The sequence below is a fragment of the Thalia democratica genome, chromosome 6, assembly GCF_965202585.1.
Source record: "Thalia democratica chromosome 6, ktThaDemo2.hap1.1, whole genome shotgun sequence".
In the NCBI taxonomy this organism is placed as follows: domain Eukaryota; kingdom Metazoa; phylum Chordata; class Thaliacea; order Salpida; family Salpidae; genus Thalia; species Thalia democratica.
Window position 1 is genome coordinate 46,955,913 of NC_139170.1, and position 19,784 is coordinate 46,975,696.

The 19,784-nt window shown below is 27.0% G+C and overlaps 1 protein-coding gene across 1 annotated transcript; it reads left to right on the forward strand.

Annotated features, from left to right (window-relative positions):
• Nucleotides 1-1,318: 1,318 nt before the first annotated feature.
• LOC145839169 (pleckstrin homology domain-containing family G member 7-like) lies at nt 1,319-16,900 on the forward strand. The gene is made up of 15 exons (XM_082946778.1): nt 1,319-1,554; nt 6,551-6,741; nt 7,173-7,244; nt 7,376-7,419; nt 8,340-8,444; nt 8,782-8,946; nt 9,931-10,026; nt 10,804-10,896; nt 12,791-12,901; nt 13,384-13,558; nt 13,901-14,016; nt 14,397-14,490; nt 14,817-14,896; nt 15,691-15,921; nt 16,239-16,900. Exons 1-15 carry the CDS (start codon nt 1,319-1,321, stop codon nt 16,626-16,628), a joined length of 2,199 nt encoding a protein of 732 aa, XP_082802904.1. The 3' UTR covers nt 16,629-16,900.
• The last annotated feature ends 2,884 nt before the right edge of the window (nt 16,901-19,784 follow it).

Consider the following 19,784-nt stretch of genomic DNA (forward strand, 5'->3'; position numbering starts at 1 on the left):
TTACATGCTTCCAAACTAAAGGGTTTACTAAACATTATATGATGAAAACATTATTGGTACGCTTGTACTCTACATACTTTTTACTGATTGCGAGTTATAAGTTTACATCAATCAAAACCATATTCTAAAATCTAGTAACTGTTTGTAAAACTCATAAACAATTTCATGACGCTAATCACTTTAAAATATAATCTTTACAAAACAAAACATTTTTTTTAAACTAAAAAGTGTTTTTATTTAGAAAACTTAGAGAGTTAGGAAAAGACAAAGTGCTCATAATCCAGAAAGATAATTTTATGTGACACTCATGCGTCATAGACCTGCTACGGTTTTTACGATATTAGAAAGTTGTCAGTTTTAAGAAAACGAACTTTAATTTGTTTTTCTCAGTAGAAACATTTTAATACTTACGCTGCTACATATTTACTTATTTCTACAACACATTGAACTACAGTTTAAAATGGTCATTATTGAAAAAACTTGTTATTCATTGTTTGTTTTTGATAAAAAACCCATTAAATTCTTTATTAAGTTTGAATATGGTTAACAGTGACGCCAACGCACGTTTAGATAAACAAAATTTACTAATTCCTACATACATTTAAACTTTTTGAATCTTGTTTGTTGGCCGATTATTTTTATATAGTTTGTTTTTGAGAGAACATGCTTTTTTGTGCATTTTATGTATAAACTTCGTTTATATGACTTTAAACGTTTTTTATAACGAAATATGAAAACTACAATAAAATTTAAAACTTTAACAAACGACTTTGACTTCAGATAAGATAAATGGCAATGTATAAAATAGTTTTAGCTTAATTAAGTTTTTAGGTGTAAAATTAAAGAAAAAATTGCTCTTTTTTACTATAGATCATTTTTTAAGAATATTAATAATAAAACCATTTAGTTTTCTTTTTATTTAAAACCTTTAAAATTTATATACATATGTATCAATATTTTACTCGTTGGTTATAAAATTCGTTCAATAGATTCAAAACATTTAGTTCTAAACATTTTCTAAGCTTAGAGCTTTACAACTTTTTATGAACACTTAACATGTGTTTTTTTAACGACAAGCTTAAATGCTAATTAATTATCTCCACACATGAAGTGCTTAATCCGATTTTATCTTCCCTTTTAATTGCAAAAAGCGACGCTTCAAATCTTTCAAGAGTGCTTTTGAAAAAAAAAATGCACAAATAAGCGAAAAAGAGAAAAAGCTGTTTGTCACAAACACCTCAACGCGCGCGCTAAAAACCCTTCTGCGCGACGAAAAATCATTCACTTTTCACGCGAACGAACGCGACAAACAAAAACCATGAGCCAGAAATCGAGCCTTCCGAAAAAGCTAAAGCTTCCCGGGTTTTTGCGCAAGTGCTTACGCTGCTGCGTTTTATGCAGGAGAAGGAACCATCCGCACGAGGAAGGCGCTGCAATACCGAACCTGCACGCAATTGACGGATGCAGCGGCGGTGCACGGCAGAGCAAGGGCGGTTCGAAGCGGAGAAGTGCGGAGACGCCGGTCGACTCGGACAGTTCCAACTTCGATGAAAAGTTTGTTTTGATTTTTTTAAACACCTTCACTGGTTGTTTTAAAGCAAGCAGCTTTTTTAAACTTAATTTTGTGCAGGTTTGTGCTGCGTTTGCATCAAGTAATAAAAGTAAGATCAGTGACATTATTTTTTATTTGTTATTTTAAAATGTTTTGTCGGTTGTATGTAAAAAAGATGCAGGTCATACTGGGAATATGGTTTGAAACAATATATGTTTTTAAATCGTGAAAATTTTGTTTTAGTTTTTGTAAACTATTTAACTTATTTAAAAAGTTTACTTTAACAACAGTTATATTTTCAACCTTTATGATTTGTTAATAAAATAATTTATGCTTCATAACGGTATAAATGGCTACAAGTAATTATTATGAGATTAAAAAAAAAATTATTTGACCATATTTATAACATTTAATCAGAATGCTCTTATACATAGTTCAAGTTTTGCAAAAATTACATGTTATAAAGCTATAGTGATTCACAATATGGAAATGATGTCATAATTTAATACGTTTTCTAGAATTTTATTTTTGATGGTGGTTATATACTGTTTATTGAACGACAAAAAAAAATGCAAAAAAGGTTTGGTCTAAGGACCTGGTGTACGAATAAATACTGTGGTTCGATAGTTTTACATTTTTTAACTTTTGATATTAGTAAACATTTTCAAAGCTTTTATAAAATAACTATCCTCTGTGAACTAGTCTAGTATTAGTTAAGCTGAAATTGTATCTACAACTAAAAGATTTTTAATGTTAATACAAAAAAACAGGTGAATTACTATTTTTGACCCGTTAGTTATAAAGTTCATACAAAAGATTCTTCTTTTAGTTTATAAGAGTTTAAAACATTATTTAAATTTTTAAGAAACTTTTCAGTTTAACTTTTTTAAAAGGAAGGTTAAAGCGAAAATTATGATAATTTTAACTCAATACATATTTGATGAAATATCATATTAGCCATTATTAAGCTCTTTAATCTATTTGATTTCTATATTAAAATAAAATTATAGAGTATTAGGGAAATTTAAATATTTCTAGATAACTTTAAGTAGACTGGCTAGAAATTGATGTGTTATACATATAATTGATATAGATATACATGTATATATAGAAAATAAGGTGATTGTTTAAACTCATTTACTTTCATCAGAGCGCACTTGTATATGTATATATATATATATATATACGTTTTTGTGTGAACAAATTTTTCTAGTAAATACTCGCCTAAAAATTTTAACTTACTTTGTTCAGTGAAATGACACATATGATGAAAAGTTTTTGGACTTTATACTTTGTGTCAAACTGTAAATTGAAGGCCTTACTAAAAATACGTATGTTGTAAATATTTTGCAAAAAAAAACTTTATATTTAAAACAACTGATAACTGTGCAAGCCAGATTATTAAGTTACTCTAAGAAAAGCTAATTTTAATAGTTTAATCGTTTTTTAAAAACAAACACGTATTAAAGAATAATAATTTTGTTTTTAAAAAGTTATAAGCAGTTTGTTTATATATTATAGGAATTTATTTTAAGATTATAAATTTTGATTGAAATTTTGAAAAACAGTACAATTCAAAATGTCTTAAAAATATACAAATGTATATCTGTATAACAATTTCTTTTTTAATTTTAACGATATTTAAACGTTTCTATAAAATTTATTTAACATTTTGTTTGAAAATAAAACTTTTTAAAATATTGTACAAATTTCTTGAAATTTATTTTAAAGTGCCACATATTTCGTTTATAGAGCTAATAACCTAAGAAGACTTAACATAAAATAAAACAGAAGAGTCGCGTCTTTACAAAGAATTTATTTAAGTTTATCTTTTCGTTGAGACAAAACACAAATAATAATTTAGGTTTTGTCTTTTATAGCGTTTCTTATTTTTTCAAAACATTCTTACACAACAATTAGGCTTGAATTAAATTCTGTTTTAAAAAGAGACGTGTTGTTTTTTTAACACATCAAGATTAAAAGCTGACACGTCACAGCGTTATTTTCAACTGAGCTGACATTAAAAGGCAAAAATTTAATAAAGCTTGGACAATATAAACACGATTTTTCTGAAGTAGCTCAAAATTTATTTTTATTAAAAAACGCGACAAGTTAAAATTTACTTTTTAAATAATAAATAATTTTAAACGATAATTTTAAATGAGCTTAATGTTTACAAAATTTTCTTATAACTACTAAACTTGTCATTAATAATACAAATGACCCTTATGTTTATAACAAAGGTAGCTTTTTTGTTGTTTGAGACTGATAAGTAAGTCTAAACTTTATCAAAAATTTCTTAAGCCTTTCTGCTTGATAATTTAATGTAAAGACCAAATGTAAAATTTCCTGATTAACATTTAATATGAAAAAATTTTTAGATCTTACATTTTACTTTTTGCTTTAAAAAACTTTACTCGAGTTTTTTAGATAAATTTGATTTTTTAAACTTGAAACTTTGAAACATTAATAATAAAGTTCATCTTATATTCAGAGGAAATACTAAATCGTCATGTTTTGTGAAATTTTTTTTTTTAATTGATAAAACTAATAAGGCCTAGTAAACATAAAAAATCATTTTTCTGTATTTTTTTTTACTAGTTACTTTTAAAAGAATTCCGTTATACTTAAAATATTTATTGATAGTGTATTAACTCTTTTTGCATTAATTTTTAACTTGATGCTTTACTAAAAGTTTAAACTTTTCAATAGATTAAAAGAAAACGAGCATAAAGTTATTGTTATAGGAAAATTTATTAATTTTTCAAAAAACATAAAACTTTAATGTCAATTATTTTCCTTATCTTAAAAGCTATCTAAAATTTTTTTTTTTCATTTTAGAGAACGCACCTTTGCCTTTAATTTAAAAAAAAAATATTTAATTTGGGGTTGGAATTATTTCATGGGGTCCCTCCAAAAATAAAGGTTTTTTTTTGTTTTTTTTCATCAAATGGTATTAAAACCAAAAATAAATATTTTTTTTTTATTTTTTTTTTTGATTTCCCTTAGTTTCCATGTTATAAAAACTCGTAAATAGTTTTTTTATAAATAATGTTAATATTTTTTACGATTTGGCCCAAAATCAAAATGTAGTATATTACACTATCATTTGCCTTGGCCATTTCCTAGATAAAAAATTGATAAAAGGAAAAACAAAGTTAATAAGAATGTGAATTACATCAAACTAAATTAAAATAAAATAATTTAATTAAATTTGTTGTATATTCACATTCTTATTAACTTTTTTTTCCTTTTATCAATTTTTTATCTAGGAAATGGCCAAGGCAAATGATAGTGTAATATACTACATTTTGATTTTGGGCCAAATCGTAAAAAATATTAACATTATTTATAAAAAAACTATTTACGAGTTTTTATAACATGGAAACTAAGGGAAATCAAAAAAAAAAATAAAAAAAAAAATATTTATTTTTGATTTTAATACCATTTGATGAAAAAAAACGAAAAAAAACCTTTATTTTTGGAGGGACCCCATGAAATAATTCCAACCCCAAATTAAATATTTTTTTTTAAATTAAAGGCAAAGGTGCGTTCTCTAAAATAAAAAAAAAAATTTTAGATAGCTTTTAAGATAAGGAAAATAATTGACATTAAAGTTTTATGTTTTTTGAAAAATTAATAAATTTTCCTATAACAATAACTTTATGCTCGTTAAAAGAAAAGGTATATTTTTGCCTTAAAGTTTTTATAAATTTTGTTTTTAAACCATCTATTATGAACGTCCTATGGCGATCAGACCTCTTTTAAAATTTAAAACATTAAAATTTTTCCATAAAATCGCCTGAAAAGCCTGCGAACTGCAGGACTAATTCGAATTATGACGTCACCATTATTTATACGCGGATCGTTTTTGCAAATGGAGACTGTGGCGTTATAAGAAAATTAAACCCACTTCAAAGGCAACACCTGTTTACGAAACGAAATTTCAGAGAACTTTTGAAACCGTGACGCACCGATTAAATATGACAGACAGTATTTGAAATTGAAGTTCCATAAAAAAAAAAACAGATTTAAAAACTATAAACTCACCTTGCATTTTTGACGGAATTCTCAGTTGAACTCTTTTTTATGTAATTTTCTTTAATTTCTAAAACACCAACAAGTCTTAATTGATTTTAGTTTTATTAATTCTAACCGTCTTACCTTTTTCATCTTTAATCTTGTTTGTGATAGTTGCTTTCAAAGTTTGAGTTATCATAAATAAATTCTTTCTTTTTAGGTTTAATAGTTTTCCTTGCTTAATTTTGTTACTAGAATAGTTTATATTGAACAAAAAGTTTATTTTTTTTTACAAACGCAAGTTCAACTTTATTTAATCTTTTTTAATGCTTTCTGAAGTTTTCGAAAGTTTATGTAATAACGAATTTGCTTTATGATGTTAATTTTGCTTTTTAAGTAAAACGACCACAGTTAACAATTAGTGAAATAAGTATCTTGCTAATCAAGAACAAAAGAATAAATTTTTACAACTATACGTTTTATTAGTTTGTACTTATTGTATAATTAAAAGAAAAACACTCCAAAGAGTCTGTCTTGTTTCTGTAATTGAACAAAAAATAATCATAAAAGTCTGATATTGGGTGTTCTTTTTTCTAAGTGATAACTTTTCACAAACAAGTTTAAAAAGGTAATACAATAAATGCACCAAAGTTGTGCAACTACAAGCAATTTCAGGCTTAAAAATATTATCATTCACATCGATAATTTAAGCTATTATAATATTAAAACATGCGCGAACTTAAAAACTGTGCACAGTTTGTTTATTTGCTACTGTAGTTTTACAGTATGTTATTTTACAATTTCGGTATTTTTGAATTGTTGTTAATTTTTTTCTTCAGTTACATAATATGTGTAACCTTGAAACATTTATAGCTCATAGTTTCTTTAAACAAATAATATTACTTACGTATATCAAGAAAGGTGTAGAAATTCTATTATTTCGTACAAAAACAAAAACTGTTTACAAACAAACTACAGATCGGAAGGAAAAAACAAGAGCAACTTCAACTCGTCGAGCTCATCATTCGTGTTCTCCGTCGACAGCGTTGAACAGATGACGCAACAAATGGCGCAGCAGCACGTGACAAACCAACAGGTGACAAATCAACAGCAGGTCAACTTGAGTCGCCCCAACACGAGACGAACTGCCGTCGTTTCGACGTTACCGGGTTCTTAAATAAAACTATTAAATAATGCACACGTTGCTATTACAAGGTTGAATGCAGCTTTGAAAACAACAAAGACTTTAAATCAACAATCTTTAAAAAAGACTCATTTCAATACTGATGTTTCGTTGCGCACCTGTACAGCAACGCAACTTGAAAATTAATAATGAAATATTCAAACTTGTTTTAAATCGTTTTCAGATTGTTTTTTACAACACTATGCACAAAATTTTAGGTAACTGATGTTAGAAAAGTATTACAAACTTTTAAAGTCGTAAATGATTAAAACTAATCTATTAAATTCTATATTTAAGTGTATACATTTCAAATACAAAGTATTCTTTATATACAATCAACGACAAAAAATTAGCTTTCAAACCTGCGTCAAACTAGTTTCTACAAATATTTATTTCTTATTGCAATACTTTTTACAGAGTCAGATCTTTCAGTGTTGTCTGACCGGATCGCCACCCTTCAGCGAAATCAGCCCATGGTTACTAATATCGGTTGGTTTAAATTGAAAAATTTTTATAAGTTGGCTGTGTGTTTTTATTATAGATTAATTTAATTTTATAGAGATACTGTGATTTGACTGTAAAAGAGACTAGATATATTTTATAATAAATAAATATAACAGATATGAAAAGGTCTAAATGGAGTCTGGGAAAGCTTGGTTTCAAAGTGAGTTTCGAATAAAGATTTTTTTTTTGTTTTAAAAAACTTAAAGTTTTAAACAAATGAGCAGTTCAACTTGTTCTACTGAAAACAAGACTTGGCGAGAATATTTTTAGTGCTAAGTTAAGAAATAAGTTTTATTCTTAAAAACGAAATTTGATTTCATATTTTTATAAGCTTTACACAAGCTACTGTTTGATGCATATAAAAATATATTTTATCTGTTTTTTCTACTAACAACGTAACTAATCGCATTATTTAATTAATAAAAAAATAAAACAATCGATAAAACCAAGCAACTGCTTGGCAAATACACTTTTTCAGTTTTCATTTATAAATAACTAGTTCATTGGAGAACTAGAGCAAAAAAAACCACAATACTTAATATATAAGCATATGCGTATATTCATTTTTTCTACGTAGTAAAAATTCAATTTATACAAAAAACTTTGAACATCAATACTTAAAAGTTCATTATGCATTGAAATATTGACTTTACGCAAAAATGACGTACACAATTATGGTAAGTGAATTATAAAAGAACAAGCCGCAGTAGTTACGTACAACATTTTATTTCAATCACTTTTGTGAATTCTACTTTCCTAAACAACTAATTTTATTTGGTGTTCGAAAAAAACTTCTGTTTATATTACGAAAAAGTTCAAAACAGACAGCTTTAGAAAACTCTTTGTTGTGTAACTTCAACTAAAGAACTTTGTTGATTTTTTCCGTATAATGAAACTTGTACAAACACACAAAAAAGCCAACAAAATCGATTCGTACACCTGTGTTGTTTAAATCGATAATTGGAACAAGACTAAAAGGTTTTTAAGCAAATTAAAGACATTTAAAAGTTGCAAAAGTTTTAGCGTTTCAAAGGATTATCCAAATTTTAAAATTTCACAAACTTTTATTTATTTGAACAGAACAATAAAAATGAAGCGAAGCTCATGGTGGCTATGAGCGAAATAAAATGCAAGGAAGAAATTGAAAATAACGACGAACGAATCCGAAACTTAATTCAATTTAAGGTAAAAAATATGCTAAAATCTAAATTTAGCTATAGTTTTTTCTGAATAGGCTTTAGTAGAAATCAAACTAACCTATGTTCTTAAAAAAGCACTTTAAATTAAATGTTGATAGATGTGTCGTTTATATTAGTTACACTTATTTTGAAAACACTTACAAAGAAAAACAGGTTTAAGCAAAATATTAAAGCAATTTAAACTAAACTAAAGTACAGTTTTTAAACTGGTTGTACTAACTTCAAGCAAACAGCTACAAAAATTTGATGTGCTTCGATTAAGAGTTTATTGAGAAACGATCGAACTAAACCAAATTAAATAAGTTGTAAAACTGTTTTCACAGTACGAAACCTCAGTGAAGCCGGTGAGCAAGTCACAGATGAAACCGGTGGATTCGAATGAAAACTACGTGCGGTCCAACAGGGAAGTGAAGTATTACGAAGCTTTGAAGGAACTGTTCACAACTGAAAGGTCTTTCCTTGTCAACAGCATGCTCGTCTTGTTAGAAGTAAGGACTTTTTTTTTGAAAAAAAATATGAAAAAAGTCAAAAACTATTTACAGTGTAACGTTTCACTAGTAACTACCAACAACCGTAATTTATACGTTTTTTTTGTTTTAGTTTAAAAAAAGTTTAAACATTTGTTGTACAATAAACAAAGTTTATGCTATCCTAATATTTTTGCAAATATTGCACTACTAGACAGTGATTTGTAAGTTGCTTGATGTATAAAACTATCAATATAACTTAAAACAATGTTTTATGTCTAAAAATGAAAAATTACCTGTCCAAAAATACATGCACTTTATATAAGAGATAAGTAAAAACTCATGTCTGTGAGAATGTTGCACCAACATCCTCATTCGTGTCACATTAAATTATTTTTGACACGCTTGCATAAGATGATTGCATGAGTTTCTGAAACAGACGATATACGTGTTTTGATACTTTTTTTGCGTGTGTATAAATATTTATTCAAAAAAAAAAGCAAGATTATGAAAAAACATTCTAAAAAAAGTATGTGAAATATTATTTTATAATAAAGTATGTTCAACACAAACAAACTTTGAAAAAATAATAGTATATAAAACGTTTTTCTTTGGTTTTCCTAAATGGTTTTAAGTAATTTGTGTTACGATAAATATAAGGAAATAGTTATCCATGCATTAACACTAATATCTAAACGTGTAGAAAAGGTTGATTAAAATTTTTCTTGTTCAAATGAATATTAACCACAAAACTTTCAATCAATAATAAGCAGTTTGTATTATGAAAAGTATAAAAAAGTGCACCTGACGTGGTAAATTTTATTTTTTATATATATGCACAACATATAGTTTAATGAACGACAGAATAGACGCTCAAAATAGTTGGTCCGAGGACATGGTGCACGAAAAAAACCTTTCGGTTATCGGGTCGCACACCTTGTTGGATACCTTTTAACGTCTTGTCCGGGACCACTGTATATAATAACTGAGATTTTTCAATCACAGGTGTTTTTAGAGCCGTTGCAGCAGCTTCAGTGCGAAGGCCACCTGCTTCATATAGACGCGAGATCGGTGTTTGGCAACATCGAGCAGTTGTGTTCGGTGAGTTTGATGTTTTAATAAATTATTACTTTTGAGAAAAACAATTACCAAGTTTCACCGCAGAGCGGATTTTCAAATTGTAGATTTTTAGTAAAACAATAATGGTGAAAATGACAAATAATAGAATTAGTTTTAACTAAGTTTTTTTTTGACAAGTTTTAAAAAATATCAATCTAGAATTATATTAATGTTAAAAAACCTTTAATTTTAAAACAATTAAATTATAATCCATAAAAAAATACAATTGAACCATGGTATATAATGGGGTACTGATTTCTGATGGATTTTTTTTTTAATTTGATTATTTACCAGTGATGCTTATGATTCAATCCATAACACGTTGCTTTAAATGTTACAGCTACTGCATTTTTAACTGTGAGATTGTTTAATATTTTTTTAATATGAATAAGTATATTTTGTTGTTGAGTTTTTAAATTCTATATAGATTATAGTTTAAAGTTGTAGTATTAATCTCTGCTGTAATAATTCAAGAATAAAAGTTATGTTTAAATAACTTTTACTGTTGCCAAAAAATAGTTTTGTCTTAGTTCAAAAAAAAAGGCACAAGGAATATACTTAACAAGTACACTATCATACAACATAGCCTTATCTAACTATTTTTTATTTATCATGCTAAAACTTATAATTTGTTATTTAAAGAATTAGAAACAGTGAAAGTTTAATGTTTTTTTTTACAATAAACTTTAAAGTTTTACAGTTAAAATTAGAAATTAATTTCAACATATTACAACTTTAACCGTCTCAATATAAATTCAGGTGACACTACAATTTTGTGAAACACTGCTTGAAGTAGTAAAGAAAAGTTCAAGAAACGAATATTCAGAAGGACTGATGTCAGCATTTGAAACAGTTAGTTAATTTAATTTTCTAAATAAACAATTAGAAAATAACTGTACTTTATATTAATCCTACTCTATTTTCCAACTTGACTGATATTAATTATTTTGTTGTTATAATACATTTTAATCATGTTTTATAGAGGAAGGATTAAGCAACAAAATGTACAGCAAATATTTATTTAAGGACTTGAAATCTATTGATACTTTAACACACATAGTTTTTAGATGTATAAAAGCTTGTTATAAGCTAATGTTAGAACAACAAATTAGAACTACTTGATAAATTCAACAACATAAAAAGCTACTTACATGTTGGTATATTTTGCATATATAATCCCTATTCCAAAACACAAGTCAGTATTTTAATTCCTAACTTTAACTTACTTTCCGCGCGAAAACTCAACTCCTGCATATTAATAGTTTTTAAACATTGTTACGGTGCTCTTACTAAATATTCGATGTAACATGAAATACCAATTTTATTGGTCAATAATTGATTATGTTTACTATATTATTCTTATGTCCAAGATTATGTCTTAGATTATGTTCAAGTTAAATTATTAAACAAAATGAAAATTACTTTTTAAGCACAAAATACTTATATAAAAAATTCGTAAAAATATTTCAGCGTATTACATTTTACTTTCTTTAAAGAAGTTGTATCTTCTTTTAAAAGCTTATTTAAAGTTATATATATTTTTTAGTTATTAACATTATTAACATTATTAGACACAAAATTCAGTTAATTTTCGTCTAGTTTTATTTTCTTTAATTTTTCTTTTTGTTAAACTAATTTTTTTATTACTGAAGATTTAAATATTAAAATGATAGAAAAAGCTATGTGTAATAGCTCGTAAGAAACTTTTAAAGCATGTGGTGTACGACTCGGTAACCGAAAGGTTCCTTTGTACACCAGGTCCTGAGACCAAACTTTTTAAACACTTTTTTTGTCGTTCAATAAACAATATATAGTTTGAAAAAGACATCAGTTGAAGTATTTTTTTTTTCTGCCAGCTTTGTCAATAAATTAATTTTAAAAGTTTTATTCCAAGTAACCCTCTAAACTTGTAACAATTACTTTCAGAAAATCTAGTTTTACTCTTATTTTGCTATTGTTGTCCTAATTATTAATCCGTTTTTCAGCGAAAAATTTTGACTTGACTCAAATTTAATGTAAAACCACAGTTCTCAAACTAAGTATTGAATAAAAATTAAAGTAAAATATGGTTTAAAGCATTAAAACTGTTAGTTTTTTTTTTGTAAAATTGTCATGTTTTAAAAATAAGCAAACGTGTTAACTTTATTAACAAATATATACCTTCAAAACTATGTTTGTTTTTTTCGCATAGTCTTGCTTTAAAAAGTTTAAAACAACAATTATATTTAGGCTGCGTTTTAAACTTTTCTTACTTTTACTTAAAATATTACACTATCTTAGACAAGCTAAAAACTTATTTTGAATTTTAGAGTGTATTTTATAGTTACTTAAGTTTTTATAAGTTTTACAAAAGAAAAGATACAAAGTCTGCCTTAACTTTTGTTCAAAACTTTTAATTTTATTCAACATAAAAATTTTTGATTTACTCAAATTATTATCAAGTCTTAGTAAATTAGTTTTTTTCGCTACGAACTGATGTTTCAATAATAAATGTCTTTTCTCCCGTTAATTACCTTTTTAATTAATCATACTGACATTTGAGAGTATTAGTTTTGAATTTTTTTTTCAAAAAGTTAAACTGTAATAAATCCTTATTTGGTGGAAGTTTGAAATAAGCAACTTTATTAAAATTGAACTATAGATTTAAATGTAGCTTAGATACTCTACAAATCTACTAAAATAAGTTCTATATTTATAAACTGCACTAAACAAATTTGTTTAAATAATAATATATATGTTTAAACAGTTCGAATCATCAATATGTCCACCCTACCAACGATATTTTGCTGGGTACGATAATTCAGTGGCTTACACGGAAGAACTTAAAAACGACAACGACTTTAACATCTTCTTACAAGTAAGACCAGTTGAAGAACATTTTTTTAATTATTTTATAACTTTTCAAGTTTTAGCTAAACGTAAACAAAAGAACTACTTTATGATTATCAGCAAAAAAATTACTTTGTCGGTTTTGAATAAACTAACAATATCAGTAAATATTTTTCAAATTTGTTGGTCTTAACGCTAGCTCAACAATAATATAAGATAAATAATTTGCTCTTAAGTTTAAAGCTAACTAACTTTTTTAAATAAATTTGTAAAAACAATAACATATTTAAAGTGATACAATAAAACAGTTACTTTAAATTCTAAAGCCTAACTTATATTTTATAAATTTCTACTATGGTTGGTCTACTTTATTTTTATCGTTTACCTTCAATGGACGCACTTTTTTTCGAAACCCGGAAAAGTAGCGCATCCATTGGAAGAAAATACTAAAAATTTTAACAACAACATACTAAATAAAATACCAGTTATAAATATTTATATTTTTTCAAGTGGTGCGAGCAAAACACCCGCTGCCACCGACTGAAGCTGAACGACTTTCTAGTCTCTCCCATGCAGCACCTGACGAAATACCCGCTACTGTTACGTCACATCATAGAGTACACTGACGACATACAGCAGGCCGACAAGCTGCAGCGGACAGTTGAAGTTGTCGAGGAATCGCTCAGTTAGTTGTTCAAATCTCCACAACGCGAATTCCGACAATTTAAACTCTTGTTAAAGTTTTTATGAACCATGTTTCAAAAACAAAAAAAGTACGACGAGGTCTGATTAATAGTCGTTGTAGAAGATTTACTTAGTTAATGTTTTTATACTGTAGGTAGATGTAGCTTAAGATTAATTGAAAACTAAAAACAAACACTGCCAAGAATTTTTTATACAATTTTTTCTAATATCATAGTTTTAATATTAAACTTTAAAGATAAAATGGTTTATATTTTGTACTTTACAAATTAAAATACTACTCAAGTGTTTTAAAAATTCTAACAAAACACATAATAACTTATAGAAAGCCTAGAAGGAAAAGTTTCTTGTTTGGCGAGGTATCAGTTCTTACAAGATCTGCAAAGATCAATTTCATGGCCACCTGTATACGACATCGAGCCAAAAACATTTCTGCCCGAAGTGCGATTTGTTTCTTTACTACTTATGTATATATGCACCTATTTTATTTTGTTGTTTTTAAAGAATGTTTCCGACTTTATTATAAAAGTTCCTTTGAATATGTTTAAAAATTTGTTAATATACTAACAGTATGACCTTTTAAATATTTTTCAAAAAAGTGAACGAACTACAAAGTAACGCTTACAATTTTTCAAGTATTAAAATTCAAAAATTTAGATAAGTAACCTGTTAGGTATAGGTGTTAGATAAGAGCAAACTGGTACTTTAAAAACAAACTAAGTGCAGTTATCAATTTTATACAAATGCTCAAGTTAACCACCTTTTTTTTGTCAATGCAAAGGTTAAAGTTTAAAGCTTTCATGCAGTTATTTTTTCACCAGGCATTAAAGAACGTGCTAAAACACCAACCTAGTTGCAATTTGCTAGCTTCTACTAAACGCCAGATAGAAAAAGAAGGAACACTGAATGTAATTGGTATGTTTTGATATTCGTCTTGCTTTTTTCAATGAACTTACTCAATAAAATTAGTAAAGTATCTAAAACTAGTTTTGTTTGTTTCAAGTTTAACTTTACTATTCAAAACTTGTATAAAAATATGAAAAACAGTTTCAAACCAAAGTAGATTGTTATATTTGGAGTTTACATCAAACAAGTTGTATTTTATGAAACCTAAATGTTGTTTCTTACTTTATAAAACTAAAAAAAAATTCAATCTGTTGTTTTTGTATAAGAAAATCATCTTGTGAACTTGAAACTAGTTATAAAACTTGTTTATAATGTTTTTAAACTTTCTTTAACAGAGAACGGAAAAACTATAGAATTGTATGTAATATTATTTGATGAGTTCATACTACTAACAAAACAAAGAAAAAGAAAACGCGTTAGTATTTTCTTTTGCTACGATAACACCTGTTTAATAAAAAATATTTAAAATAAAATAAACTTACAATAAATATAGATTTTTAAAAGTCATTAACAATAATTTTATATTTCTATTTAGATTTTCAAGTACAAATTTCCTAAAAATATATAATTGTATTTGAACCACAGGTTATCAAAAGAAAACTTTTGACTACTATCTTAAATCAGTGTTAAACATAATTACCAAAACAAGTATACAAGTATTTTTAAAGCCTAATAACAAAAAAAAAATTATTAATTCGACTTATGTAATTCGACTATGTACAAAGAACGAAATTTTTTACTTGCAAATGATTTCGAAGTGCCAAGTTACTTCAGTTACTTAATCATGAATTTTACTCCGCCACAAAAGTTATACTTTAGTGATCCAATAAAGTAAAACTATGAAACTAAACAAAAGTAGTACAGAATCATAAAACAAGTTTGTCTTAATTTTTGTCAGATTGATTCATCACATCAAGTATGAGTTCTTTTACCACTTGTCAACTAAAGTTTATTCTTTTCATGCTTATTTGTCCTGGACATGAGCTTAAAAGGCATCCAAGTGGTGTGCGACTCGATAACCGAAAGGTTTTTCGTGCACCAGGTCCCAGGACCAAATATTTTGGGCGCTTTTTGTCGTTCAATAAACAATATACATATATATATTTATTTGACAACTAATTTTCGAATCGTTTACTAAGTTTCAATGTTTAGACATATCTTCAAACCGAAATAAAGAACAGAGCAATATATTTATTTTTTTCAACACAGAGACCCAACGAGATCCCGTCCAGCCTGAAGCGCCACGCGTACCTGAAGGACGGGACGCTGCTGTCGGTGTACAGGCAGCCGATTGCCCTGGACCGGCTCATGGTGTACGACCTGTGCACTCAGGAGCAGTCGAGCGTGAACCAGCGGAGGTCGCTGGTGATCGTGCACGAGAACCGGTTCCAGCAGATGATCGGCGCCGTCGTGCTGGAGAGCGCTTCCGAGGAGGAAAAGGTAAAAAAAACTTGGGGTGTAAAAATATGTTTGGAAGTTTTAAGCACTTTTCTTTCCATAAGCGTATACGAGACTCCGTGTGTGAAACGTTTTATAACAACTGTTTTTTGACTGTTTTAGCTTTGTAAGACAAGAAACTAAAGTTTTGCCAAAAATCAAGACAAGTTTGATAGTATTTTAAACAAATAAAAGATATCAAACAACGTTTGAAAATAAAAAGTATACTTTTTTAATTTTACGACAATGAAATCATTAAATTTTTTTTTCTTAACTATTTTAATATTTTTAAAATTGTTATCATCAAGTTCATTTTTTAGAAATCCTGGTTGAAAGCGATCACGACCACCGCTTCCAGGTGGATGCGCAACCACGTTTGCAGGTTCCTCCAAGAAGAACCCTGCTCCCCCGTCACTAAAAAGTGTAGCAACATGGGGGAATCACCCAACTCATCCACGAACTGCAGCGTCTTTAACCGCGCAGTGCGGGACGACCCACCGGAAACCCCCGGATGTAAAACCAACGAGAGCTTCTTACGTCACAACAACGATAACTGTGTACGTCACACTAACACGAACGAGTCGTGCTTACGTCATAACAACGAAAGTTGCTTGCGTCACAGCATACGCAGGAGCAGCTCGAGCAACGAATTCGAATACTTCGCAGCTTTGAACAACCGGTTCTCTGTGAGCAGCGAAGACAATAAATAGGAAAAATAAAACCATCAAAACTTTTTGGAATGGTAAACAGAAAGTATTTGATGAAAAACATTTTTGTGGAGAATTTAATAAAAAATGTTGGAATGCTAAATGGAAAATGTTTAAAAAAAATCTTGTGGAATTCCCGCGCATCTGCTAGGCGCTTGCGAATTTCGCATATCCTAGAAATCGATGCGATTTTTTGGAAGCTTGATATTTTCGTCGTCTGCGGCAAGCTAGCTCTGATTTTAAATATGAAATTTTTCAAAGAATTTTTTTACTGTCAGTGGTAAGATTTTATCGTATTTTTTCACACAGTTGCGAAGAAAACTAAATCACACGTTTTTTTTTTGTAACCTTTACCAGTGTTTTTTTTGTAAAAAGTTCAGTATCTGAATGAAAACTAAATGATTGTATTTCGGTATTATTGTGCAGACGTAAAAATTTTTCTTCTATGTGTGGTGCAAAAACGTGTAATCTAACTGAAAATCTATTAGTCATTGTGAAAAAGTTTTTTTTTTTTAGAAAATTTGAAGTTTTATTTATTTAACTCATTTCTAATACGTAAAAGATATAAAACTGCAATTAATAAACTTTTGTGAGGATTTCATGAAGTCGTGCTAGTTATTATTTTTAACAATAATTAAAGGTGCAAATTATTAAAACTTGTTTACAAAACAAGCAATTAGTATAACAGGAAAACTTTAACTTCGAAACAAGTATAAAAAACCTTTAAATTTGCTGAAATTATGCGTATTATAACTCTTTATCACAATCTCTTAAAATTACAAAAAAAAGTTTATAGATATTTTAATTCATTTAGTTTAATAATTTACCCATTTAATATATAATTATTTTCTTATACTATTCAGTACAAGTTTATTAAACACGGTAAGGAAACCAATGCACAAAAACTATGGCTCAAGAACCTCTAGTCCAAGGAAAAAATAAATACTTTCTTTTTACCTAACTAAAAAACAATACTGTGATTTTTATACTTAAAACTTAAAATAAGTTTATTAACAATAACCAAACTTAATATAGATGTTTTCGTAAAAAATTTATACAGTATTTTAGTTTTAAGCTAAAAAGTGTTTTAGAAGCTATATATGAAGTACTTTAAAATAAGGTAAACATACCAGAGATGTTCTCAAAATAAAATTGCATTTCATTGAAGCAGAGATAAAATAGCAAGTACAAAATGAACACATACTTTTTAAAACTTTACATTATCAAAACGGTACAAACTTATCAAGTTTTTTAGTTATGTATTTAATGTAAGTTTTTTAGTAAATAATTTCAAACACAAATGTACTAAGAAACACTTTACGTTGTTGATTTGTCCAAAAACTATTGCATATAAGTTTATGCAAGTTTCAAACTAATTTGTACTCTAAACTAAGAAAAGCTTTACCAATTATTTTATTTTAATGCGGTGTTTTTTTTTTCTAAAACATTTTTTATTTTTTTAGCAATAGTCACTTAGCTTTAACGTTTTTTATTTGAGTAAAATCTTACACTTGCAGATCTTCATAAGATTTTCAAAACCTTATTCACGTAATATAAACAAAAATATTTATGAGAAATATATGCATTTTAGTTTTTTTTATAAACTTTTCCGTAAAATTTCAAAAAAGCAATGTTGTTATAATAACGGGTCCGATTCAAACGTTAAGGTGTTTCCCCTAATACTTGCCGAGGCAGCAAACTTTTTCAAAGCTTTTATTTTTTTATTCTTTTATCATCTTAACCAAACATATTAAAAACTAATCAAAAAATAAATTTTAATAACTAAAAATAAAAAAAATCATGAAAAAATGCTTTTTTATTTTTCTGTCTTAACAAATATTAGGGGAAACACCGTAAAGTTTCAATCGGACCTTAAGTAAAACAAAATATTTTAATAATAAAAGCAAAACTAATAAAAACAAAAAATTAAAAAAAAATTTGTTACTTGCACATCTTTAACTTTATTTTTGCACTCGATGAGGGTTTAAGATTAAAGATTAATAATGAATATCAGACTTGGTTTATTGATATTAATGTAGTACAGAGATTAATTTATACTAGTTTTTTGAAATTTGGTACAAATAACATTACAATTAATTAGAAACTTTGTAAATTTTTTTTTTTCAAGTAGTCCCGCTATGGTAAATGTATTAATGCCTTTCTATGATAAAACTTAGTTTTATATGTCGCTATATAAAAATGTTTACATAAAATTTCAGAACTATAAAATTTAGATAGATATATTTACAAAAAAAATTGTATATAGATTTTGTAAATACTTACTTTCGAATGAAAAGTTATAACGATAAGCAAAGCATTTTTTAAATATAGCATACTTAAGCTCTGCATATTAAACCTGCAAACACTTATGAATTATGAAACAGTTTTATGATTGAAAATATACTAAGCAGAGTGATTTTAGAAAAATATCCCGGAGAAGATTTATTTTTTTAATTTACAAGCCTTTAATTTTTAGCAATTAAAAATAGTAGTTTTCTTTTAAGTTAAACATCAATCTTTACATGTTCAAAATTTGTTTATTAACCTGTAAAGAACATGAATGCATATAGATGTTTAAACTAAGTACTAAAAAAAGTAAATAAGTTAATAACTATAGATATGTACAGCAAAAAACGTTTAGGTATACTTAAAACAGTTTTAAAAACTTTAAGTTAATTTTCAACAAAAAGGCTGTGTAAACTTTTGAGTCCTTCATAAAAAAATATTTTCAAATAATAAAATGCTTTATATATTTAGTTTTTTTCGTTATTTTTTAATGATTAGTAGAAGTTTAGTTCTATAAACCTTCAACAAAATTTTTAAACTTTATGGTTTTTTATAAAAAATTCAGCTAAGTTTTTAAATGTCAATTTTTTTTTGTATTATGATGTATTTTGTTTTGTTTACTAAAAAACTAAATATCAAACAGTTTATTTCTGGCTAAATTTTTAAACTAAAATTTTTGTGGTACAATTTTTTCTTTTCAAGTAAGCTTTAACTTAATTATTTATATCTCATAATATTTAAATTTAACATCATTCTTCTATTCAGATAAACTAATTCTAAGCTCATAAGATTGAATTTGTCTAAACTCTGCGTTTCATTCTTAAATTGCAGAATACTTATTTAAACTAGCTAGACTTAAAAACAATTAAAGAT

Excerpts from the sequence above, each read along its gene's own strand:
- LOC145839169 (XM_082946778.1), top strand. The coding sequence starts at position 1,319 with ATGAGCCAGAAATCGAGCCTTCCGAAAAAGCTAAAGCTTCCCGGGTTT. Across the intron at positions 8,947-9,930 it reads GCATGCTCGTCTTGTTAGAA|GTGTTTTTAGAGCCGTTGCA; the intron begins GTAAGGACTTTT and ends TTTCAATCACAG. Across the intron at positions 10,897-12,790 it reads TGATGTCAGCATTTGAAACA|TTCGAATCATCAATATGTCC; the intron begins GTTAGTTAATTT and ends ATGTTTAAACAG.